This window comes from Mustela nigripes, chromosome 3 (assembly GCF_022355385.1).
Source record: "Mustela nigripes isolate SB6536 chromosome 3, MUSNIG.SB6536, whole genome shotgun sequence".
Classification (NCBI taxonomy): Eukaryota; Metazoa; Chordata; class Mammalia; order Carnivora; family Mustelidae; genus Mustela; species Mustela nigripes.
In genome coordinates this window covers 80483175-80509006 of record NC_081559.1, presented here as the reverse complement: position 1 = coordinate 80509006, position 25832 = coordinate 80483175, and the positions used below count along the sequence as shown (strand labels likewise).

General features: G+C 39.4%; 1 protein-coding gene across 1 annotated transcript in view; it reads right to left on the bottom strand.

Annotated features, from left to right (window-relative positions):
* ITGAV (integrin subunit alpha V) overlaps window positions 1-25620 on the bottom strand; it is a 103174-nt gene extending 77554 nt beyond the window's left edge. The window contains exons 1-2 of the mRNA XM_059394306.1: window positions 25205-25620; window positions 13669-13796 (exon numbers count right to left, since the gene is read on the bottom strand). Coding sequence (XP_059250289.1) covers window positions 13669-13796; window positions 25205-25389 — 313 coding nt within the window. The 5' untranslated portion in view covers window positions 25390-25620. The remainder of the gene's footprint in view (window positions 1-13668; window positions 13797-25204) is intronic.
* Window positions 25621-25832: the final 212 nt, after the last annotated feature.

The following is a 25832-nucleotide window of genomic DNA, read 5'->3' as shown; positions in this document are numbered from 1 at the left end:
TTAATGATTTCTTTGACTTAGTAACAAAACAGTTTCTTAATTTAAGAAACTCTGATAAATAGCTAGCAGCTATACATCAGTATTACAGAGTGATTTTCTTTAACTTCAAAATGCCTTTAAAAGTCTTCAGAAGCATAACAGTATTGTCTTAAAATGACATGAGATAAAAATCCCTACACTCAAAAGTGTTTGGATTTGCAGATAACTGAAAAACTAATTATTTGTGAATATAAAAAGGAAGTTCTGAAATCACAATCTACAAAGATGAGAAAGTGTCACTAATTCACACAGAGGTGTTGAGAAACATTTTATATAAATTAGATTGTTTTCCAAAAAAGTCAAAAGCAGAGCCAGAAGAAAACATGATGAAGCTCGTTTCACTGGGATTTGTATTTATTTATTTACTGAATATGACTACCACCGGGAACAGAGAGAATCGAGATCTCCTCCTTCCATGAGCAAGTCTGATGGTTCTGTGGGAGCCAGCACAAAGAATACAGGCCCTTTGAAAACCTCTATTGCTTTATCAATGCTGGTTTGTTTCCTCCTAGCAATGAGAAGGAAATGATCCTGAAAGCATCTAACAGTTTAAAACAAAAACTCTTTACTGAAGATTTAAAAAAAAAAAAAAAAAAAAAAAAAGCCAAGTCAATGTTAAGTCTTAAAATAATGGGTATGAATCTGGTCAAAGTGGAGCAGGAAAAAGATGGATTTTAAAGGTTCATTTAAATTTAGTTTTGGTGAAACATTTAAAGTGTTAAAATAACAACTAACTGCTTATGTATTACTTGACTAGTAAGAAAGGAAATGGATTAATTGGATTAACTGATTTCTAGGTTGCCTCCCAGCTGTCCAACTGTGGAAAGGAATGTACCAAGGAATGACAGGTTATATCAGAAGAAACAATTTCATTTAAATAAAACAAAATTCCTGGGGCATCTGGGTGGCTTAGTCAGTTAAGCACCCAACAAAAAGCACTCTTGCTTTCAGCTCAGGTCATATCTCAGGGTCCTAAGATCAAGCCCTGCCTTCGGGTCAGTACTAGGCATGGAACTTCTTAAGATTCTCTCTCCCTCTGCCTCACAGGCACGCACACACTCTCTCTTTCTCTCAAGAATAATAGTAATAATAATAATAATAATAATAATAAATTTTTAAAAAATTCCTGGGGAACAATCTGGCTAGCTCAGTAGGCAGAGCATGCAACTCTTGATCTCAGGGTCATGAGTTCAATCCCCACCTTAAGCCTTGAGCTTACTTTTAAAAAAAAAATTGTTTTTAATGTATGTATTTTGTATTAAACAAGGAAGGGAAACAATTTTTTGTGTGTCTTGGCTTTCTAATTCTCAGTCCTGTCACAGCTGTAGAGACACTGAGACAGAACTCTGAAAGAAAATGCACAAAGACAACAAAGACAAACTTAGGCTGTTTCTGATTATTTTAAGTGCAATGAATTATAAATTGAATGGCACAGAGGTCAGAGAGCAGCTAAAAGTTTTCTATTTTCTATTAAATACAAAGTGTAGTAATATCCAGAAAATACTCCACAGTGTTTTTCTTGACCAGAGAACTGGCAGAGCCAGTTTGTGGGTTTGCCCACAGCCTACAGCCAAGCCCTTCTGGGAATAAGTGGTTTAAGTGTTCCAGCAAGCTGTTATGGGTAGGCAGGGAAGTAAACTGACTTCTGACCTTCTCTAAGACAGATACGGTTAGTGAGAGGTGATATTCATTCACTGAATCTGGAATACAAACATAGAAGCTTCTTCATCTTTTAAGGGACTTTTTTTTTTTTTTTTTTTTTAAGATTTTATGTATTTATCTGAGAGAGAGACACACAACAAGAGATTGAAAACAAGCAGGGAGAGGGACAAAGGGAGAAGCAGGCTTCCCAATGAGCACGGAGCCTGAAGCAGGGCTTGATCCCAGGACTCTGGGATCATGACCTGAGCCAAGGCAGCCACTTAACCAACTGAGCCACCCAGGCACCCCTCAAAGAACATACTTAAAAATCACAAGGGAAGGCCCATATATTTTTTTTTTTACAAATTTTTTTTTTAAGATTTTATTTATTTATTTGACAGACAGAAATCCCAAGTAGGCAGAGAGGCAGGCAGAGAGAGGAGGAAGCCTAAACCAGCAGCCTAACGAAATCCAACAACCATAAAGCCTAACACATGCAGAGCACGGTATTAAAAATAAGAGGATCCAGAGCTCAGTAGATAGATCTTGGTTCTTCTTCCTACTATGTCGATTTGATGTGAACATTACAGAGAAAATAACACTTTCAGTACTCAAATTATTAATTTTAGTAGTTATTATTTTTGTAGAATTATATATAGGTTATATGAAGTGATGGATATTATCATGGATATCCTCAAAATATTGTACAGAATGCCTTTTAAACAGTAAGGGAAAATATAAGGTTCCATGATTGAAAGTTTCAGTAGAAAATTCAGTGCAAGATGGCAAGCGTAATTGCTGCTTTGATTTTTTTTTTAAAAGATTTATTTATTTATTTGACAGACAAATCACAAGGAGGCAGAGAGGCAGGCAGAGAGGAGGAAGCAGGCTCCCCGCTGAGCAGAGAGCCTGCTGCAGGGCTTGATCCCAGGACCCTGAGATCATGACCTGAGACAAAGGCAGAGGCTTTAACCCACTGAGCCACCCAGGTGCCCCAGGTCCATATTTTTTTTTTTAACATATTTATTTTTTTCAGTGTTCCAAGATTCATTGTTTATGCACCACACCCAGTGCTCCATGCAATATGTGCCCTCCTTAATGAAAGCCCATATTTCTAAAAGGAGACTTTGGCCAGGTACTATATGTTCTCCTCCCTCAGTGCAGATCACCAGTCTAATCTTTTTGGAAAAGACTCACCACTGAGAAAACTAGGCAGTAGTCAGTCTGTTCACAACATCTGCCTTATAGAGGAGGAAATCATGTTGCAGGGAGAGGATTTTTTCCCAAATGTCACTGTAATGGGTCAAACGGGAACCCAAATATAATCCATTTAAGAATATCTATAATTATCTTTATTTCTTCCATTTTCTATGGTTACTCACTTCCCCACAGCTGTTTTATGGGCATGATATAAACAACTCTTTCTTCACTTGTGTATCTCTTCACTGTTTACAAAACACCTTCAGACATCATCTCATTTGATCCCCCCTGCCCCATGACCCTTGGGGGAAGGTATTATGTTTATTTAACAAATGGGAAAAATGAAGGCTGGCAAACAAGTCACTTGCCCAAGGTCACATCTAAGGAGTGTGAGCCTATGTCTTCTAAGTCAAATTTGCACTCCTCATACTCCCGGAGCCAAAACAAAAAGAACAAGAGAGGGAATAATGCTGACTTTGACAAGCATGGCTCTTGCCCTGAAGTAGCTTACAGTATAACCAGTATCCAACAACAAAATATATAAGAGTAACAGAAAAATGCCTCTATGCCTCTATGCCCAAAGAGCTCCTCATCTTAATCTCCAGAACTTTATATGTGAATGTGTCTTCACACGGCAAAAGAAACTTTCCAGATGTGATTAAATTACAAATCTTGATGTGGAAGATTTCTCTGCATTATAATCACAAGATGATGTAGCCAGAGAAGGACCAGATTAGCCCTTGCTGGGATGTGGGTGATTTCTAAAAGCTGGAAAAGGTATGAAAACAGATTCTTCCCTCGAGCCTCCAGGAGGAAGGCAGTAATGCCAAAACCCTGACTTTAGTCCCATTTGCATTTTGGACATCTGACCTCCAAAACTGAAGATAATAAATTTGTTCTATTTTTAAGCCACAAGTTTAGGGGCTCCTGGGTGGCTCAGTCATTAAGCATCTGCCTTCAGCTCAGGTAATGATCCTAGGGTCCTGGGATCAGGTCCCACATCCGGCTCCCTGCTCAGCTGGAAGCCTGCTTCTCCCTCTCCCTCTCCTCTTTCCCTTTGCTTGTGCTCTTTCCCTCTCATGCTCTCTCTCTCAAATAAGTAATTTTTTTTTTTTTTAAGCCACCAAGTTTAAAGTAACTTGTTACAACAACAATAAGAAACTAATTCGGGCATGAAGACAAAATTGAGGAAATGGACTAGATAGATCTCGTAGACTACATGAATTGAATATTCTTGACATTGTTTTACAACCCAATATAATATATTTTAGAATATTTTTACTTCCTAAAACACATTAATCTTAAAGCATATGTTCAGCGTTCCTAAGTCCTACTTTTTCACATCCACATTCAGATAGATTAACTGTGTTTTCTACTCTTAATCAACTTCACATAAGATAAACAAATCACCAAAATGATGTTTTCATTTTTACTAATTCTACTTTGGTTCAAAGTTCATATTATTCTGTCAATTTAGGGAAAAACCCATTTCAGCCATATGCAGACCTTGGTTAAAACCTACAAATGGTGCGCAGTCATTAGATCAATGGGTTTAAAAATCCAAGAGGGCTACTATTCAAAGCAAGTTGTACTACTTCTTTCTTTCTTTTTTAAGATTTTATTTATTTATTTATTTATTTTGTGAGAGAGAGAGAGAGAGAGAGAGAGCGTGCCCACACAAGCAGGCAGAGTGGCAGGCAGAGATGGAGAGAGAAGCAGGCTCCCTGCTGAGCAAGGAATCTGACTGGGGGACTTGATCCCAGGACTGTGGGATCACATGATCCTGAGCCGAAGGCAGCAGCTTAACCGACTGAGTCACCCAGGTGTCCCAAGTTGTACTATTTCAATCATTATCCAAATATTTGTAAAAGAAGACATTAGATTCTCCTTTTTACATCCTAGTCGTGACTGTTTACATATAATGTCAAGAAAATCAGCAGGAAAAGAAGAACAAAGAAGTCACACAAAAGGACACAACTAGGAATGCAATAAAGGTTATGTTTAGAAATTAACCCAAAAAATGGCAAGCAAAAGTCAGTAGACTGAAAGAAAAATAACACAACGTGTTTGAAAGCTAAATTTCACAAATCCAAGAGATAAGAAATTTTAGGCTGAGGTTTCCTTTTGTTCCTGAAGGCTCAGTCATACATAAATATCATTCAAAAATCAAAGCAGCGGGGTGCCTGGGTGGCTCAGTGAGTTAAAGCCTCTGCCTTCGGCTCAGGTCATGATCCCAGGGTTCTGGGATCAAGCCCCGCATCAGGCTCTCTGCTCAGCGGGGAGCCTGCTTCCTCCTCTCTCTCTCTGCCTGCTTCTCTGCCTCCTTGTGATTTCTTGTCTGTCAAATAAATAAATAAATCTTTAAAAAAAAAATCAAAGCAGCAATTACACTTGCCATTTTGCACTGAATTTTCTACTGAAACTTTCAATCATGGAACCTTGTATTTTCCCTTACTGTTTAAAAGGCATTCTATACAATATTTTGAGGATATCCATGATAATATCCATCACTTCATATAACCTATATATAATTCTATAAAAATAATGACTAATAAAATTAATAATTTGGGTACTGAAAGTGTTATTTTCTCTGTAATTTTCACATCAAACCGACATAGTAAGACAAAGAACCAAGATCTATCCACTGAGCTCTAGATTCTCTTGTTTTTAATACCATGCTCTGCATGTGTTAGGCTTCATGGTCGCTGGATTTCGTTAGGCTGCTGGTTTAGAGAACCTTTTAAATTCATTTAGATGTTTCTTCAGCTTACTTTCAACTTCATTTCTCTCATGTCCTCAATGAGGACTTACTGCCCTCACACTATACATAGAAACTTGATACTCACATAGATTCTACATACATGGGTCACACAGAATGACTTTTCATTATAAACATCTTTTACCAATCTATGCACATACTGTTTCCTTCACGTGGAACCCTCTTCTACGTCTGGTGAATTCCATCTCCTTTTTCATTAGCTAGCTCAAATGTCACCAACTGCTGTAAAGCCTTCTTCAAAGATGCCAGCAGAGTTCAACTTCCCAGTTATGCTTTCTTTATTTCAGTATAAATGTATTTGCCTACTACTCAAAGTTGAAGTGAAATAAATGTAGACTGGTCTTCCTCTGCCCCAACTACCTAAAATCATGCACTCGGGTAGTAAAAAAAGCACAGTAAGCGTATCTGTTTTTCTTCTGTAAGAGCTTCCTTAGTTTCTTAAACTAAGCATTACGCCATCTTAAAATCAAAATCTAGACTTCCTTCCTTTAGCTACTATGTCTTAATGCAGATGACCAGCTACAGTGAAACTGACTTCTAATAAATTACACACTCCCTAAATATCCAGGGACATCTTTGGTAAACACTAAAAGTAAAATTAGCCCCTGAATTGTTTTTGATCAGTAATATACACACCTTGTATTTGTATAGAATGTTTTCTTTCCATTACCTTTTTTTCCAGCCAAAAAGAGAAATATGCACCCTCTTGCTTCAATACTTTTTCTTCTTTTGAAGGACACTTTTATTTCTACAAGCTGATAACCTATCATTTCTTAGTTGTGCTAGATAAGCCAGGCTTTTCCTGATTTTCACAGGCATGAGACTTAGACTCAGACCATCAAATACTACCACAAAAGCTCTAAATCTCTAGCAAGTGATGCAAAGAGGCAGAGAGAGAGATCAGAAATCATTCTCATGGTGTCCCTGGCCAACGACAGCAATTCTAGTAGTAATAAAACACGGTATCGATAGTTCCTCTGCTAGCTTCTCTTGCCCATTTTTCAGAAAACTAGTGAGTTACCAATATCCCTCTAATAAATTTCTGTTCAGTTAAATGTAGCTAAAGTCAATTTTTATTGCTTTTCACAAAGAACCCAACACCTATATGCAAAATACACACCTATGCATTCTACCCTAATGCTAGATACCTCTCCATACACTAGCATACAACAGTAAGCAGAAATAAGTTTGTTCCCTGGTTTGGAGAGCTTAGTCTAGCCAGGAAAACAAATACATCATAACATAACTAGGAAAAGGAAAAAAAAAAAAGGAAAAAGAAAAAAAATCAATGTAAATTTTACCTTAATAAAGAAAAAGAGCTGTGTTCAGTGCACTAAGACTGCCTGTATAGCAGAACTTGACAGAAAGGAAGCGGAGGGAAACTTGGCAATAGCAAAGGCTGTTCAAAATGTATGATTTAACAGCAAGCATTTATACATCCCCCAAAAGCACCTTACTATAAAAATTTTTATAGTGATTCTGGAGCTAGCTGAGGTTTGTTCTTTTTATAGGAAGGGATAAAGTCACTATTCCGTTTTGTTTTGTTTTGTTTTTTTAAGGATAAACAGCATAGGAAACAAAGGAGCCTAAAGTACTTCACGCAGTTACAAACATCAAATGTTGCAGCAAAAATCACTAGGGAGACTTCTCAAGGTTGGAGTGAACTTTCAGACTCAAAAAACTACCAAAGGCCACACATACCAGCAGTCTCTTTAGAGACTGGACACTGGACAGAATCAGACATACCTCCCAAATGAGAGTGCTTACATGAACTTGCCTGTGCAGCAGTATGTACATACAGCTGTCCAGAGCTCTTCTCTTGGCCTCACCAAGTGACAGCTCACACAGGAAGAAACCAGATATGTGGGTATAGGAGCTACCCTGGCTTCAAAGCCTCTCTTGTAATAACTCCACTGCCAGAGTTCCAGAGTGCCCACAGAGGACATGCCATCTATTGTTAACTGTACTCAGGGAACCCCAAAGCTATGTACAGCATCCCCATCATGAATTTCAGTCTGTTTATAATTGCAACCAGTCTAAATGCAATTTACCAACCAGGGACCATTTTCAGTATAAGCAATGATATCTAGTCACTTAACCACTCAGGATCCAGTAAAACGGAGCAAAAAACTTAGTAAGATCAAGTCGGCATGCAGAACAGGAAAGGGTTTCAACAACCAATTTTCAACAGAATATTCAATTTTACTGTACCTCCATGTATTATTCAGTTAGGCTGCATTATGCTATAATAACAAGCATCCCTAAAATCTTAGCTGAAAACAACCAAGAATTATTTTGTACATGTACACTGTAGGTTAGTAAGCATCTATGCTTCACGCCTTCCTCACTCGGGGGACCCTGGCTGATGGAGGCTCTATCATTAAACTATCACTACTCACTAGAGCATTTGGTAAGAGGAGAGGCAGAATAACACCCCAACTCCTAAACCCTTCTGCCCACAAGTGATACACTTCTACTCATGTTTTATTGGCTAGAAAAAGTCATATGAGTGTACCTAAATTCAAAGGTTTTTCTCCAGAGTTTTAGAAACATGATACTGAGGAATAGTTGTATTGTCTACCACAGCTGATTTAAATGATTCTGGGAATTTTATTTTCAAAATATTAAAAATATGAAGATGGAGCCCTTTTAACCATTAAAGTCTCTTCTGCACCCAGAAACACAATAAAGTAGCAGATAACTACCTAATTTAAATTATTCAGGATCACCCCACAAATGTACTACAGAATATAGAAAGGGAGGTAATTTTTCCAACCAACACCGGAAAGGCCTATTCTCTTTTCAAGACACTACAACATACAACAAATATAAAGTAAAGAAAGAGTCGGCACAGGGCAAACTCAACTACAGAATCAAGAAAGTTAAGAACAATAAGGGGACACAATAGTTCCGGACGAAGAGCAGAGACTTTAAAACAAGGAAGGAATGGTCAGCAAGGCAAACTGTGAGAGGTCCAACAAGATGAGGGACCCCAAGGGACCACTGAGTAGGCAGTCAAAAAAGATTTCAGTCAGAGCCCCTGCTGGGTGGCCAGACTGAAGTGGCTGGACATGGGAAGTGATGAAGAGCATTCAATTTGCTGAATGTGATAAAAGGAGAAAGGAAAATGACTAAAAGGAAATAATGATGTTCACGGGGACGCTGTTTTGATTAGTTTTCAGGTAGAAACAATTTAAACATATTTGCAAGTTAAAAGGGAAGAAAAAGGGCAAATGAAGAACAGAGACATAGAGAATAATGAAGGAACAGGCAGGGTCCATGAGAAGGCTGAGCGAGCAGGTGATAACAATACAAAGCAGCCTGTATTGACTGAACCACGGTGATGTGCCGCTCCCTGTACCAAGCACCTTACATGGCTGAACTCACACATTTTTAACTCATTCAATTTAATGCATACCCAGGAGGAGGTTGGAGGAGGACACTGCAGGAGGAAAAAGACAGTAACCATGCAAGTTAAACCACAATAAATGGCAGGACCAGTGTTTGAGCCCAGGCCGGTAGCCTCTAGAAACCACACGCATCCCCTTAGCTACTCTCTCCCTTGAAATGTGACTGAGATGATGGAAAGACAGAAAAGCCACTATCTCCCTTGAGATGCTGGAAAAGATAAAAGGCATCTGCGGTGTGGAGATGCTTATGTGTTTGGGCTTGGATAGAGTGCGAGCGCCTCAGGAGAGAGGTTTAAGGCAAGTTGAGGGGATGCTTAAATTGTAAGCAGCTCTTCCACAGTCAAGACACAGTCTATTATCCAGATACACATTATCTTGACTAGATTATTGCAATCTACATTGTCCTCTTTCTTAAATTCCAATGAACATGATGTGGACAAAAATTCTAACATAAGAAATGAATGTATTCCAATGTAAAAAAATGAAGTCTTAATTTGTATATTCTTTTCGCGAGGGAAGTCTCAGAAGTCCCAACTTGTGCTAGGCAACACACATTATTGTAGTAGGCTTTAGGGTTTCCGCAGTGAATAAAACAGATAAAAACAAAACAAACAAAAACAAAAACAAAAACAAAAAAACCCTGTCCTCATGGAACATATAAACTAATGGAGAGAAGGAGACGTTAAATACCTTATGTAGCTATGTGAGTATTCCAGGGGAAAATAAAGCAAAAAGAAGACCGAGTACAAAGTGGGAAAAGGGTAACTGCAGTTTTAAATAAGATGGTCAGAGAATTACTGAGAAGATGGTATTTGAGCAATTCTTGAAGCTAGGGGTGGAGGGGGCACCCGATGGACATTTGAGCAAACAATGTTCCAGGCAGAGGAAAAGCCCACGCAAGGATGAGGTGGGACTGTGTGCTTTGTTTATGAGCCCCTGCCAAGTGAGGCTGGAAGAAAACGGAGGGAAGAACAGAAGATGGAGGTGAAGATACAAACAGGGGACTGGAATACTCAGGGACCTCTCAGCTACTATGAGACATATGGGAAGAGAGTAGTGGAATACAAGCAGGAGTATTGTCATCTGAATGTTTTAAAACAATCACTCTGGTTGCTGTAGAGAACAGTCCAGAGGCGAACAAGGCAGTAGAGAGAACAGTGAGATGTGCTAGCTCTCTTCCAACTGCCCCTCCAGGTTTCCTATGCACCCTGATCTTTGCCCAGGATGCCATGCCTGCTCGCTCCCAGAAGGATTCCAGCAGTGGGGAGCACACACAGGATTACAGGGAGGAAGAAGGGTGAGGTCAGGTTTTATTCCCTGGCTCCTCCCTTCCAGTTACTCTGGGCTGACTACTACCCTCCGACAAATGCCGCAGCCCCTGTCTTGGGGCTCTCTCTACCTCATCCTCTGGATTCTGGTAACTACTCCCTTTCCTTAACTGCTCTTTCCTGTCTCCCTTCAGGCCTAGAGGCCCAATTTTAATGAGACCTTGCACCGTACTTTCTGTAAACAGTCTTTTTACTAAAAGCTCCTCAAACCGTCCCAATTTAAGTGTACCATCTCCTTCCTGGCAGCACACTAATTCAGCAGTCCAGAGCAACAGTCCGGGTGGAAGACAATGGTAGCTTAGACCAGGATGTTAGCAGCAGAATGTCAAGAAGCAGTTAGATCTTCATTTGCTGACAGATAAAATGTCAAGCGTAACTCCAGATTTTGGCCTAAGCAACCAAAAGGATGTAAAACCATCAACTGAGATTCATTTCTTAAAATCACAAATCAACAAAAAATATGTGCAAATATATTAAAACTGGCATACAGAAAAAGGAATACTATGGCTTACAAACAAATGAAAAGATGTTTCTCTTACCCTTAAAGGAATGCAAATTAATATAACCATATAAAACAATAAAACATATATAATACATAATATATGAAACAATATCCCATATAAAATTGACATAGATAAATATACAGTGATAAGTGGTACTGTCATGGATATCAGAAAACATAATTGAAGGAGCCTAAACCTCTGTGAAGAGTAATCTGCAATATCTACCAAAACTTTAAATATATATATTTTAAAATCCCCTACTAGGACTTTATCCTATAAACATACTCACATATTTGCACAAATCATGAGTACAAGATTTTTTTGACTACTGGAGTGTTTATAATTACAGAAGACTAGAAACAACCTAAATGTCCAACAAAAAGAAATACGAGTTAAATAAATTAGGTTATATATACTAAAGAATAAAATACTATCAGTGGTTTGCAAAGAATGAAGTAAATACATACATATATCAATATATATCAATTATGGAAAAGAAAGATCTACAAAGGATTTATATTGCTGGAGGGGGCGTGGAGGAGTCAGGCGCGTACAGAAGTATTTAGTATATTCTTATTTGTGAGGTTTTTTTTTCTGAAGGATATACACATATGTAGGAATAAAAAAATTCTAGAAAGATCAAAGAAATTGTTTAATGCAATTGCCTTTAAGCAGGCTGATGTTACAGACTCCTATTTTTCATCATATACCCTCTGTGGACTGTTTGAAATTTTTGGCCAAGTACATATATTATTTTTTTGAATAAACAAAATAGTATATAAAGCCAAATATTAAAAAAAAATTATCTTATACTGCATAAAAGTAGTGCTGAATACAGAAATATATCAACAGTACCACCTATCAAAACTGAACTACAGTTTCATTCTATTATCATTTCTATTTTGTTAGAAAATATAAATGCCCTGACCATTAATATTTTGAGTCACTGGTATTTCTCCATTTGTGGTAAAATTGAGCCTATTTACATACTCTTGGGGTTTTTCCAAATGTCAGCCATATACGGAAAAAACAACAGGGTTTATTGTAGACGATTTCAAGTGGAAAAAAACAAACATGACCTGATTTCCATTAAAAGTTAGTTTAATGACTGACACTCATTTTGGCACTGATCAGGATGTCAAATGGAACAATCTACATCATGACTCCTGTTTCACTAATGTAATTCCCAGAACTACTATATTTTAGAACTAGCAGGAAACAACAATATGGAAAAGAAAAAAATCATTTATCTTCAGGCTCACCTTAAAATATTCTATCAAAGCCCAGCAAATCCGAAGTGCTAAAAAAATTTTGTAAAACTATTTTACCAGAATGATGTCATATTACTTCTTTGAAGATTCTCTAAGTTTTCACAAATGTAGATAAATATACTAATACATATGTGTACAGGATTATATATATTTTCTTTCATAGATATAAATTAAAACTCAACTTATTTCTTCTCATCTTCCTTATGTGATTTTTCTCCTCTCTACCACAATCCTGACTGATAAAGAAATTTATCCCTGTAGATAAGATTTTAATGTTATCCAAACAATAATGTATAATTCCCCCAGTAAATCTGGGGTAAGAATTTTTTTTAAGTCAACCAAATCTACTTGAATATAAAAGATTCCACAACTGGTTTTGGTAGTACAACTCAAGGCTTAGATTATTTCAAGATTAGGGAGTTGATCTACAATTGTCAAAATTCTTCAATTTTGCTGACAGAAAAAAGGACAGAAAGCTTTGCTCCCTCTTCTTCGAAGAGGTACAAAAACATTTTAATAGATTTTCCCCAGATTTCTACAGACTATCACTTTGAAATTGAAGACATCCAAAATAGTGAAAACGCCATGTACTGTTAAGGCTTTTATATACCACAAAATTATAAGAAAAAATAATACGTCTTTAGTGTTCATGTAACTTTCTCTGGGGATATTGAGTTGCTTATATACATTGTTTCATTAAGTAGTTACACTTAAGGTAAGTTCTTTCAAAAATTAAATAATATTAAAACATACCAAATAGGTGGAATGAAGGGATTCAGGACTGCTGTCTCTCTATTCCCGAATGCACCACTTTGGCATATGGATTATTTTGAGCTGAAGACACTTGAGATCCTGCCAGCTCAAAAGACTGCTTTTGTCCCCTTAACCACAGAGAAGCTAAATTGAGGGTCTTTCCCAGAGTAGTTACTAACAGAGATAAATTTTAGCTGAGTGACCCATCTGTATGGGAGGGCAAACATCTAATTATCAAACATCTGCTCTTTTTTTTTTTTTTTAAGATTTTATTTATTTATTTGAGAGAAAGAGAAAGCACGAGCATGAGCAGGGGGGAGGGAGAAGGAGAGGGGAAAGCAGACTCCCTGCTCAGCAGGGAGCCCCAACAGGCTAGATCCCAGGACCCTGAGATCATGACCTGAGCCAAAGGCAGAGCTTAACCGACTTAGCCACCCAGGTGCCCCAAATATCTGCTTTTCTTACCACTCCATGAATGCATTCCTTTCCTCTGAAATCCCAGCCCCCTACTCCCTCTTTCCTTAGTTCAGATATATACCTCATTTTGCCTATCTTTGAAATTTCCATGTCTCCATGGTTTTCTGGCACTTCTCATTCTCTCCTGTGTCTCATATCAATTCGATTCTTAGTCCAGCTAGAAGGACTTTTAGAGGAGACAAGTATTCTTGTTCCCCAACAGGAGGGAAGGGAAGAGAGGGAAAAATATCAAATAGTAAGAAAAGGGACCACTGCTTCAACCTTTACCTGTTGCATCAAATTCAATTGGTTGGCACCCCCGGTGAGAAGACCAGTCACACTTTAGGACTTGTCCTCCTTCCACAATCCCAGGCTGGGTAGTGTTTGCTTTGGGTGCTCCCACCAGAAGAAATATCCTGCAAAAATACAAAAGGGAAGGTAGGATTTTAAATGGAACAAAGCATTAATAATAACTTATAATTTAGGAAGAAAAATCATTCTCTTGCTATTATCCCAATTTTTTAAAAAGCATTCACTGAGAGCATAATCTTCTAGATTCATTTGGTGTTCTTACATACATGTATTATTTAACATAGTTTACTCATCCTAATAACACATTATAAGGCAGTTTCAGGGTTACATCTCATTTAAAAATGTATGTTGCTCAAACTTTACCTTTAAATATAGAAAATTTATCATGTGTCAATTACATGTCAAAAAACCCTGTGAAAATTGTATGCTAGCTAGAGTCTGGATGTTTCATCTTGATTTTTTGGTATTATATTTTGTCTTTTGGGAGGGGTTTGTTTGTCTGTGCTCGTGGTCAGCTACAGACTTTCTGTATCTTGAATGCTAAACAAAAAAACATATATATAGGGACGCCTGGGTGGCTCAGTTGGTTAAGCGGCTGCCTTCGGCTCAGGTCATGATCCCAGCATCCTGGGATCGAGTCCCACATCGGGCTCCTTGCTTGGCAGGGAGCCTGCTTCTCCCTCTGCCTCTGCCTGCCACTCTGTCTGCCTGTGCTTGCTCTCGTTTCTCTCTCTATGACAAATAAATAAAATAAAAAATCTTTAAAAAAAATATATATATATATATAAATTATTCTAAAGTATGGCAGTTCTATGGGGTGCCTGGGTGGGTCAGTCAGTTAAGCCTCTGCCTTCGGCTCACGTCATGATCTCAGGGTCCTGGGATGAGCCCCACATTGGGCCCTCTGCTCAGTGGGAGCCTGTTTCTCCCTCTCCGTCTACAACTCCCCCTGCTTGTGCTCTTTTTGTCAACTAAATACATAAAATATTTTTAAAAATATGGCAATTCTAAATATTATTAGTATTTTCCTTTATGGAAAACTTGTTTCAGAACTGTTGTATTTTAAGTGCCAAACAGATTCCTCTTTTCAGAGGACTGATCTAATCAATCCCTGGCCAAAAAATAGGATCAGCAGTCATCTGGATAAAATGAGCAGAAGACAAAATAATCAGGAGTTAAGTTTTTAAGCAAAAGAGACTTTTTCTTCAGTTTTCTTCCTATTTATTCAGAAAAAGAAATGCCCTGAGTGTCTGTTCTACACAAAGCACAGTGCTGGGCACTGGAGGCACCAAGATGAAAAACACAACTTTGGTTCCTGCTCTCAGTGTGGTTTACATTCCCTTTTCGGAGACACAAAGAACCTAACCAAAAAAATTAGTCACGGTTACAAGTGCTGTGAAGGAAACCAAAGTTGGCTGAGACAGATTATTTGGAAACAAGGAGAGGAAACCTTCTTTAGATAAAGGAAAGTGATTATCTTTGAGGAATGAGAGAGAAAGACTTCTGTAAAGAATGAAGAGAGACCTCATTTAGATATGCAAGAACCTCACTTAGCAAGGAAACTTACTTCTAAATAAACCAAGATTAGAAGGTCACCAAGTAGTATTTGTGGGTCAGCAGTGGGGGGGGGGGGGGGAGGGGGGAGAAGGGGAGAAATCGGGAATGAAGTGGTGAATAAAGTAGAATTAAGGAAGTGAAGTGGTAGATGGCAGCACCCCCCCCCACACTCCCCCACCCCAGCAGGGACAAAGACCCTAGGCTAGAAAGAGCTTAGTCTCCAAGAGTTTCAAGAAAAGAGGTATGGCTGAGGCAAGATAGCAAGCTAAGAATGACAGAAGATACAGGGGAGGAGTTTGGCCCAAGCTAAACCAAGCAGCACTATTCAGCTAGGGTAAAACTTTGGATTTTATCATACGGTCCATGGGTCCATGTGAAGACTTGGAATTTTTTTTTTTTTTAAGCAAAAGAATGACACAATCTAATAAAGAAAACTAAATCTGGCACCTTCTGGGGATAGGAGTAAGAAGGGAGGGGAGCAAAATGGAACAAGGAAAGCAAGAGACTTAGCAGCTGAGAGATGATAGTGACCTAGATTGGAAGGGCGGGTGGAGAAAGAGATGGGTGGGCACACTTGGGAAATGTCTGAGGGCAGAATGAACAGGGATCGCTGTTGGCTCGAGTATGGGGAAAGAGAAATTTTTAAAAAGTCACTTAGGTTTCCTTCAGGACTGCATGAATGGGAGAACCATTTACTGCACACACAAAAAAGCTTCAAGATTAGGGAAGCAAAAGGCAGATTAAGTATTCACAGGAAAACCAAGAATTCAGTTGTCAATGTTAGTCTGAAACATCTGTGAGGCACCTAACTGCTAGCCAGAAGCTCTGAATGGAGTTTTGCCTTCGAGTTAATGTACTAAGAATGTCAACTTAGAATAGACAGCTTCACGAAGAGAGGAGCTTTAGAGAGAAGGGGATCAAAGAGCAAGCTCTGAGGAGCATGGGCATTTAGGAGTCAGGTAGAAAAAGAGCAAAGAGTAAAAGAGAATGAGAAGAAATTGATTGAAGTAGAAAAGAAAACAGGATACAGTTATACACAGAAGGCCCTAAATAAATGCTATCACCATTATTCCATTTCCTTATTAAACAGTCACTTAACTTCTAGCAAAGAAAATATTTAAATGCCTTTCCCTTTTTTGTAAAGTTATGAACAAACCTACATTTTAATATGGAATGCACTCATTTTAACTTTTATTTATAAATTTCAATTTCATTTCTTGTGGGTGGCATTTGCTAAATCTTACTTAAACTAGTCAAGAGCTGGCTGCATGAATGGATGGGTTACAGAAATCCTGCTTTCTGATATTTATCTTAAAACTCCATACTCAAAATAAAGGCAAAACTCCCAACTGAACCACACCCTGTTTAATAAAGCTTTATGCAGTCATATTTGGCATCAGTAAAACATCAATGTTGGCTCCTTCTCATCAGAGCCAACTGAGTTTTCATTCAACAGGAAAACAAAATAAGGCTATGAGTAAGAGAGCCCTTACCCCCCATGAATAAGAGAGCACTAAGCATCACCATACCCTCCTTTACGGCAGCAGAGCTCGTTAACAGATAAATTACATATATACGTATGAAATTTTCTATTTCAACAGGTCAAAAATTTGGCCACAAAAATCATAAAACTTCCCCCATTCATCTGGATGAAATGATTTTTGAGTGCATGACAGGGAAAAAGAGTATCATACAAGTGTACTTTTCAAGATCTATATCTGAAAAGACATAGGATCAATTCCTGCAAGAGTTCTAATAAGCACAGTACAAGCACAGGTATGCGCATGATTTCAGTGCTGTGGATAATAGCCAGGTTCCAGAAGAGGACAGAAAAGGTGCTCTCAGAATCTGCCCAGCAATCTACAAGCAAAACTCATTTCTGGACCACCATCATAATGCATGTTACAGAATCGTCTGTAATTTTTTTTCAAAGCTATTCTTCCTACTTTATAATAAATCACTTCCTTGAAAGTAGGAGGCTCTAATTTATCTATGCATCTGCCACATCACCAGCACTTAAGAAAAGTTTTTGACTTTTTAAAATTTTTTTGAAGATTTTATTTATTTATTTGAGACAGAGAGCATGAAGGAGGGGGGGGAGGCACTGAGGGAGAGGGAGAACCAGGCTCCCCGCTGAGCAGCGAGACTGATACAGGGCTCAATGCCAGGACCCTGAGATCATGATCTGAGGTGAAGGTAGATGCTTAACCAAATGAGTCACCCAGGTGCCCCAAGAAAATATTTTTAAACTGACAGGTAAGTAGCAAGTAAACTGGATAGTTACAGGTCTCAATCTTAAAATAGCCATGTATAAACAGGCCATTTCCACTCTCACCAATCCCTTTAGAATGCAGAAATCATCCTCTATTAAACATCCAATTATTTAAATTACCCTTAAAATAATTTATATAACATATTTCTTCTTAATCTTGGATTTCAGATACTTTCTTTACTTGGGCACTGTAAGACAGAGAGCGGGCTGAGAAGTTACTAGTGGACGTGGACTTCACCAAAGACAGAAAAAGGATACAGTAGGAGAGTTCTGAATGAAAACTGCACTCCACTGACAGCACAAAGCTCACCTTCCTTGGATAAGATGAGGAATAAGGCTGCTGCTTTTCATCAGAGCATTTGCACATTGAAAGCATGAAATGATAGTAATTAGATGTACTAAATGGCTGTTCACCAGGTTTTCCTAAGCTTACCTTCATGTGCAGTCTTGCACATTGGTGAAATGCCACAGAAATGGTAGGATAATATAAAAGGAATGTGTAAGCATTGTGAATTTACAAATGCTGTGTTAATGGGGGGAAAAAAGCTGAGGAATAAAAGTGCTTTGTCCAAAGTGTCAACATGATATTTAAGTTACTTTTAATGAGTATTACAGAAAGTTCAGGAACTTTCTGTAAAAAATGGAAAATGGAAAGATGGAAAAAGTAAACTACCTTAGACAAATGTTAAGTCCTAAGAGGGGGTTGTATAGAAGAAAAATTAAATATTTGTAGAGAATAAGGTATAGGATAATTTTTTTAAAAAGGATATTTGAGAATATTAAGGAATATAAAAACAACACATATTACAGAAAACAAACCTGTTGATGTGTCTTTGGAGGGTAAATTTTATGTCATATGTATTTTTCTGCCACAATAGTGGAATAGCCTGTTAATGAAATGCTTTCTAAAAATTGAGTAAACATTACTTTAAGTTTATCTAAGAATTAATGTCTACAACAGCTTAGTTAGGATAGGGGAAGCCACAGCACTGAGAAAATTTTGCAATATAAGCAACACTGTCTGATAATCTGATACTATAGGTTATATCACCAATATAAATTAATTTAGAAAGTCACTTCTAAATCTCCGAGCCTCAGTTTCTTCTTCTATGTAACAATGCCCACTATAAGTACTTTCAAAAAATTTCTGAATGTGGATAGTAGACAACAGAAAAATCTGAAAGCATCATAAATGTACAAAATGATGGCACTGGAATTAAAAACAATTAATAAAACACTCTCTAATAAAATAAGAAATATAATAGTTAAAATCTGTTTTCAAAAGGACTTTTTTTTTTTTCCCACTTCCTCAAAGAACCAGTCATTAACTTAAATGCAAGATCTCAATAGAAGAAAAGGAAGTAGAGTACCAAATAGGGGACTTGCAACATTTCCTGACAATGGTGATGAGTTGGGGAAGATACAAGGGGTTAGTTGAGGCTAACAAGAGATTTCACTGCTTAGCAGCAAAAATCTGAAGCTAAACAACTTAGTTTCATATGCCTGCAGCCTTCTCCTGGACTCCATCTCCCTCCAAAAAGTTTACCCAAGAACAATATCAGGATCCTCATCCTCACCATTCTTCTCAAATGACTTGAGACCTTTCCATTATATGATTTATACATTACAGTTTACATACCTGAGCACACTATTAATTAAAATTATGCCAATAAATTCTAAAAGATAAAGGGCAGAGTGTGTGCTGGGAAAGGAAGGAGGAGGAGTAGAAGAAAGAGGTAGAGGGAGTGGCGAGAAAGTGAGGGAGAAGGTGGGGGGGCAGAGGATGGAGAAGAGAAAGAGGGAAGAAAGGTGGAGAAGAGGTGGGGAGAAGAAAACAAGGAGAGATGGGGAGGGAGAGGGAAGAGGAAGTGAGAGAAGCAAGAGGATGAGAGAAACCAGCCAGGAGGATGCCCTTGGGATGCACTTCCTATCCAAAATGTACTTTAAGGGCAGCTGCTTCAGGGTTTGTGACCTTCAGTACCAAGGAGAGGCAACCAGCCAAACAATGACAAGTACATTTTTCAAACCCTCCAAATGAACTAAGTTATTTGGCTGCTTTCAGCACTGACCTCTCCAAGATAAAGCATGTTTAATATAGTTGGCTGACTCTGGGCTGACCAATGAATGAGGCTTGAACAAAAGCAACTTTATAAAAATTATCATCTGCATATATAGAAAAATCTGTTTAAAATAGCATGAATATTTTTTCAGAGCTGTAATTCCAGTCTCAGATTTACTTTTCATTAAAAAAAAAAAAAAAAAACTACAGAGTCAACATTTATATGATGTAAAACAGCACAGTAACTGTAAATTCTATGCACTTTCCGTTTTCTCTTATAAGGTCTTATAAATCCAGGGTTTTAATCAAGAGAAATCAACATAGAGTTTGGTTTTTAAATAACGAGGCTGTAGTCTATATATTATTTATGATAAGAATAAAGAACCGGGGCTCCTGGGTGGCTCAGTGGGTTAAAGCCTCTGCCTTCAGCTCAGGTCATGATCCCAGGGTCCTGGGATCAAGCCCCACATCATGCTCTCTGCTTGGCAGGGAGCCTGCTTCCCCCTCTCTCTCTGCCTACTTGTGATCTCTGTAAATAAAATCTTTTTAAAAAAAAGAAAAATAATAAAGAACTAAATAGCCAAATCCACACTAAGTTCAAAAAAATGAGCAGGCATCACCTTGTAAAGGGTTATGAAGATGGTTACAATAGTGAGGGGGAGAAATGGCGCAAGAACATTGAAAAGGACATGTGGACTGTGACAGACTGAAAGGGTTTTCATCCAAGTAAAGCAGTCTGGACTTCCACTGCTGAGGAAATTTTAGTAGAATACCAGATCAAAAAGACACTTCAGAAAGATAAAACTATTAGGAAAAAGTAAGATCTAAGAGCCAAATGGTGGGCAAAGTGATAAGGATCTGAGTGCCACAGACCACACTTTGGACTGTGCTGAAATAAGGAGGCTGACGTCGAAATGGAAGGCAGAGATGAATGCAAGAAACATTAACAACCAAGAATTTCTAGGACCTTCTGTTTGGTGACTAATCACTGACTAATATTAGGGGAGTACAAGAAGAGAGACAAAGAAAAATAGAAAACGAGAGGGAGGAATATGAAATTATTTCCAGGGCAACAAGAGAAGATGATGGCACCAGTAATAGAAACAAAGGTGCAACTGACCCCATTTGGTGAAAGGGATCATTTTTAGTTGAGGTAAGATGGGCTAGTCAAGGAGAAATGATCCACAAGCTGTTGGAATATGAAGGTGGAGCTCTATTTTTAAGTCCAAGATGCTGCCAGAGCAGCAGTTTTATTTTAAAAGCTTTCCAGGTACCACAAACAGGAAGTTAGATGGAGAACTACAGAATGTTCTGCAAGACCTGTGCTGAGGGCATACTCACCCTCACCTTGTCCTTGGGGTCATAGAAACATGAAGTAACAGTAAATATGCTTCATTAGTATATTTTATATCTATTTAATATCTATTTATTTATCCAAGACAGAGTGCAAGTGCACGGAGGGGCAGTGGGAGGTGGAGATGAGAAGCAGACTCCCCTCCGAGCCAGGAGACTGACTGGGGCCTGGATCTCAGATCTTACCACCCTGAGACCATGACCTGAAATCAAGATGCTGATACTTAACTGACTGAGCCACCGAGGGGCCCCAGGATTCATTAGTGTTAAACAGAGAAAAGGGCAAGAATTCTAATCCAGTGTTGCTCATTATAGCATTATTTAAAAATAAAAGCAGATGTAAAATCAGAACTGTATAACTTCTATTTGAAGAATAAGGAAGAAAATCATCCAATTACTTTCTTCTCAAAAATTTAAATTTGAATAGGAAAATTAAATGGGATTTGAATTTCATACACTGTCTTTTGATTCCACCTTGCCCTCTTCCCCACACAAATCCACCCTTAACAAATAAAGACTGAAAAGTGGAGGTACCTGCGTGGCTCAGCCAGTTAAGCACCTGCCTTCAGCTCAGGTCACAAAGGATCATAGGCTCCTGGGATCAAGCCCCACATGTTGAGCAAGGAGCATTCTTCTCCTTCTCCCCTGCCACACTCTCTCTCAAGTAAATAAATTTTAAAATCTTAAAAAAAAAAAAAAAAAAAGACTGAAAACCCTTCTGGCCTCAGTGTCCTCATTCGTAAGAATGAGTTTATCCACTTCCCTATTTCCCCTGGTGGCTTATGCTATATAGAGTGAAGTGAGAGATCGTATGTACGTAAGTAAACTGCTTTATAATTTATAGACTTGGGACGCCTGGGTGGCTCAGTTGGTTGGACGACTGCCTTCGGCTCAGGTCATGATCCCGGAGTCCCGGGATGGAGTCCCGGATAGGGCTCCCAGTTCCACGGGGAGTCTGCTTCTCTCTCTGACCTTCTCCTTGCTCATGTTCTCTCTCACTGTCTCTCTCTCAAATAAATAAATAAAATCTTTTAAAAAAAAAAGTTCTAGCTCTTTAAAAAAAAATAATAATTTATAGACTTACCAACATAAGATCATTATTATAATTAAACCTGGGGTACAATTTTTAATTGTTCCAATTATTCCCCAAAGGATAAATGTGACTTTACTCCATGACCTATACATGATCCTTAAATTTTATCCAAGTTTGGCAATATAGTCACTATAAATTAATGCATACAAGAAAAACAATTATAGAATGCTAACTCTTCATTTTTCAGAATTTTTAAAACACAATTCTTGTGACTTTTCACTTTAAACCTAGGACTCATTACTGGGGGGATTTTCTTGAGGGTCCCCTTAATATTTTTCCTTAGTAATTTATTTTTCCTTTTCTTTAATTAACAGATTCATTACTTTTCACATAAATACGGAAATAATTCAATACCAATTTTTTATAACAACAAAGTGAAACCTAAGATAATTGCTGTGGGTACTTATTTTTTTTTAAGATTTTATTTTATTTTTATTTATGTTAGAGAGAGACAGAGGGAGCACTCGAGGGGGCAGGGAGTAGGGCCAGGGAAAGAGGGGAGAGTAGGAATCCAAGCAGACTCTGGTGCTGAGGAACAGCGCAGAGTCTGATACAGGACTCAATCTCAGGACCCTGAGGATCACTACAGGAGTAGAAAGCTACAGTTTGGGTGCTCTACTGATTGAGCCACCCAGGAGCCCCTCCCCCACCCAACCACCCCCAACTGCTGTAGGTATTTAGACACAGAAAGAAACCAGAAGGGACAGGAGAAGACTTCATTACTGTTGCTTCCTCATTAATCCAGGCATTCTTCCTTCAGAAGAAAGGAATCTTTAATTAGCAAACATTTTTTTATTATGTGGATATTTTTTCTTTTAGAAGTTTATAATCATACCAAATAACAACAACAATAAGCGCAGCGGCTAATAGAAATGGCATCCTCATATACCTTGGATCCCAGTGCTTGTTAAATTTAAAGGCCTCTTTTACAAAATTAAGCATAATTTTACATTAATCTTTGTTAAATCTGAAAAGCTCAGTAACTAGAAATCTGTTTCTATGTATTTTGGGTTTTGTTTTTTGTTTTTTGTTTTTTAAATCTCAAGACTGATGTCTATTTTTTAAGGTAGGCTACATCTAGACCTCACCTGTCTATCAGTTATAAAGTCACTGATGAACACTTCAAAATATTACATGAAACCAAACCAAGTTCAATTTTACCTTGCCATTCATTGTAGGCTGGCATGAGAAGTCAACTTGTGGGTTCATAATATACTCAATGACTATAATGATTAGTCAAAGATTAGCCATCCAGCTTTATAATCAAAAATAGTAAACAACTCAAGCCAACCATTCAATATTACTGCATTTTCCAACAACACTTAAAGTTTATCATCTTCTCATTTTCTTTACACTACTAAACTCAGAGGGTTGCCAGAAAATTACTCCCACCTTTTGCAAAACATTCCAACTACGAAGTATTTAAGTGCTAACTCTTGCTAATTTTAAAGTATCAACTCTTGACAGGTCTTTTCAAAACTATTAGAATTTCTGCACAAATTAAATCTAAAAGAGCACCACTAAGAACTAAAATCTGTACCATAAGGCACCTGGGTGGCTGAGTGGGTTAAGCTTCTGCCTTTGGCTCAGGTCATGATCTCAGGGTTCTGGGATCGAGTCCCACATCGGGCTCTCTGCTTGGCAGGGAACTTGTTTCCTCCTCTCTCTCTCTGCCTGCCTCTCTGCCTGCCTCTCTGCCTATTTGTGATCTCTCTTTGTCAAATAAATAAAATCTTAAATAAAATCCGTACCATAAAGGCACACACTTAAAAATACCTGGAAAACAAAAAACCTTTTAAATAACAGGTAAGACTGGCAAATGATTAAATTAAATGAGAAGACAGAAAACATTTTCCAAGTCAACGATTATTTTTTATCATTCTGGAAAATTTGTGCTCAACAAGAAGGACTGAACCTGGAGACAACAAACAAAACTGAGTTCATGACATAAAATGTCTAGTTTCCACTAACTGCTTCCAACCAACTTACTGCTGCAAAGGTTTTCACTACAATGAATGATAATCAACACTCGCACTATTAAGAAGAAATCCTGCTGAATGTTATAACAGTCATAAAATAATATTTAGATCAAACTCAAATTAGGCACGAATGAGTTGGAAAAATGGTCCTATCTATCCGAGTACACCATCAAAATTATCCCCTCTCCCCCCACCTCAAAAGTAATATCTTCATTATAGAAGGGGGGGGAATGTTGCAATTTCTAAGAGCTTGCAAAGAGTCCTAAAGATAGTTTTGCTTCTTGAAAACAAGATTTAAACATCATAAGACATCTAGTGAACATTTATTAAATAAGTACTTCTAACGCTAATATCGGGGTGAGGTGGTGACAATGAGGTCATCGTTTGGGGTCAGAGACAACTCTGAATCCAATAATGACATTAACTCTTGTTACAAATCCTGAAGGCCTTTGAAACGCGAAACACTGGCAGTTTGAAAACATAACTGAATTGTTAAATACTGCAGTATTCAAATGACCTGAAGTGAATGAAAACTCAGCAAACACCCTTGTTCTTTCTGAACAATGACCTAAATAATGAATCACTATAAAAAGAACACAGGACACATTCAATGCATCTGTTCACTCTCACATGTGCAAAGGTCTGTCAGTACCGGAGATAAGACACAATGAATATACTACGACAGTCTGGTCATTTTAGTCATCAGAAAGTCTGTAAAAGGAGTAAATGAGAAACAGGCGGAAAGTGTGGGGGGAGGGCCTGCGCAGGGAGAGCGAAAGGGGCTGGTGTTCAAGTCCGTGAAGCGGTCCGAGTCCGGGGAAGGCGAACGGGTACCCGAGGAAAAGAAGCTCGGCAATGGGACCATCCGAGTCCCGAGTCCCCCGGACACCAGCAGGGGCTGCGCGGAGTCCGGCGGGACCAGCCTTTGTTGCTTTCCACCTCCCCCGGATTGTAAGCACACGTCTACCTCAAAGCTGGTCCTCTGGGGAGAGGAGAGGGGGGACTGAGGAGACGGGTGGGTGCCGTGGGGGTTCACGTCCCCCAGATACTTCATCCCCCCACAAGCTAACCCCCCGGTGGCGGGTGGAGGGTACAGACAGACGCCGCGATCCCTCCCGGAGACTCTCCCTCGGGAAACGCAGGGTGGGTGCGCGCGGTGGGGGAGGGGGCTGATTCCCCTTCCCAGGGCGGCCACTTACGAAGACGCGCTGGGCACGAAGAAATCCACCGCGAAGCCGAAGTAACTTCCCTCGGGGCCGGAGTATTCGGCAGGACTGTCCACGTCGAGGTTGAAGGCGCCGCAAAGAGGCAGCAGGAATCCGGGAAGAAGGAACAGGAGGCGGCGAGGGCGAAGGCGCAGTCGCTGCCGCGGCGGAGAAGGCATCGCCGAAGTGCGCGCGGGGCGCCGAGGCCGGAGCCGCGGCCACCCCTCCCGGAGCGCACGGTGACCGCGGCCCGCCGCCGCCTTCGCACGCCGAAACTTGCCCGTCACTCGCTCGGCGGCGAGTCCCGGACACCGCCGGAGGAAGCAGGAGGGCTGAGCTGCCGAGCGGCCGCCCGGGAAGTGGGGCGCGGGGCGCGCGGGGCGGGGACGGCAGCGGCGGCGGCCCCTCGCCTCCCTTCAGCTTGGCCGCCCAGCGCCTCGGTTCACGCTGGGGACTGCGCGGGTGAGCGCCTCACCCCCAGCTGGAGCGCGGCGGCGGGCGGGGGGAGGAGGCGGGGAAGGGGGAGGGGCCGGCCCCGGAGGCCGGGCCGCCGCGCGCCGGAGGAAGTGGGGGAGGAGAGTCGTCCTGCGACCGGGGAGAGCTGAGCGCACTTCCGTGCGCG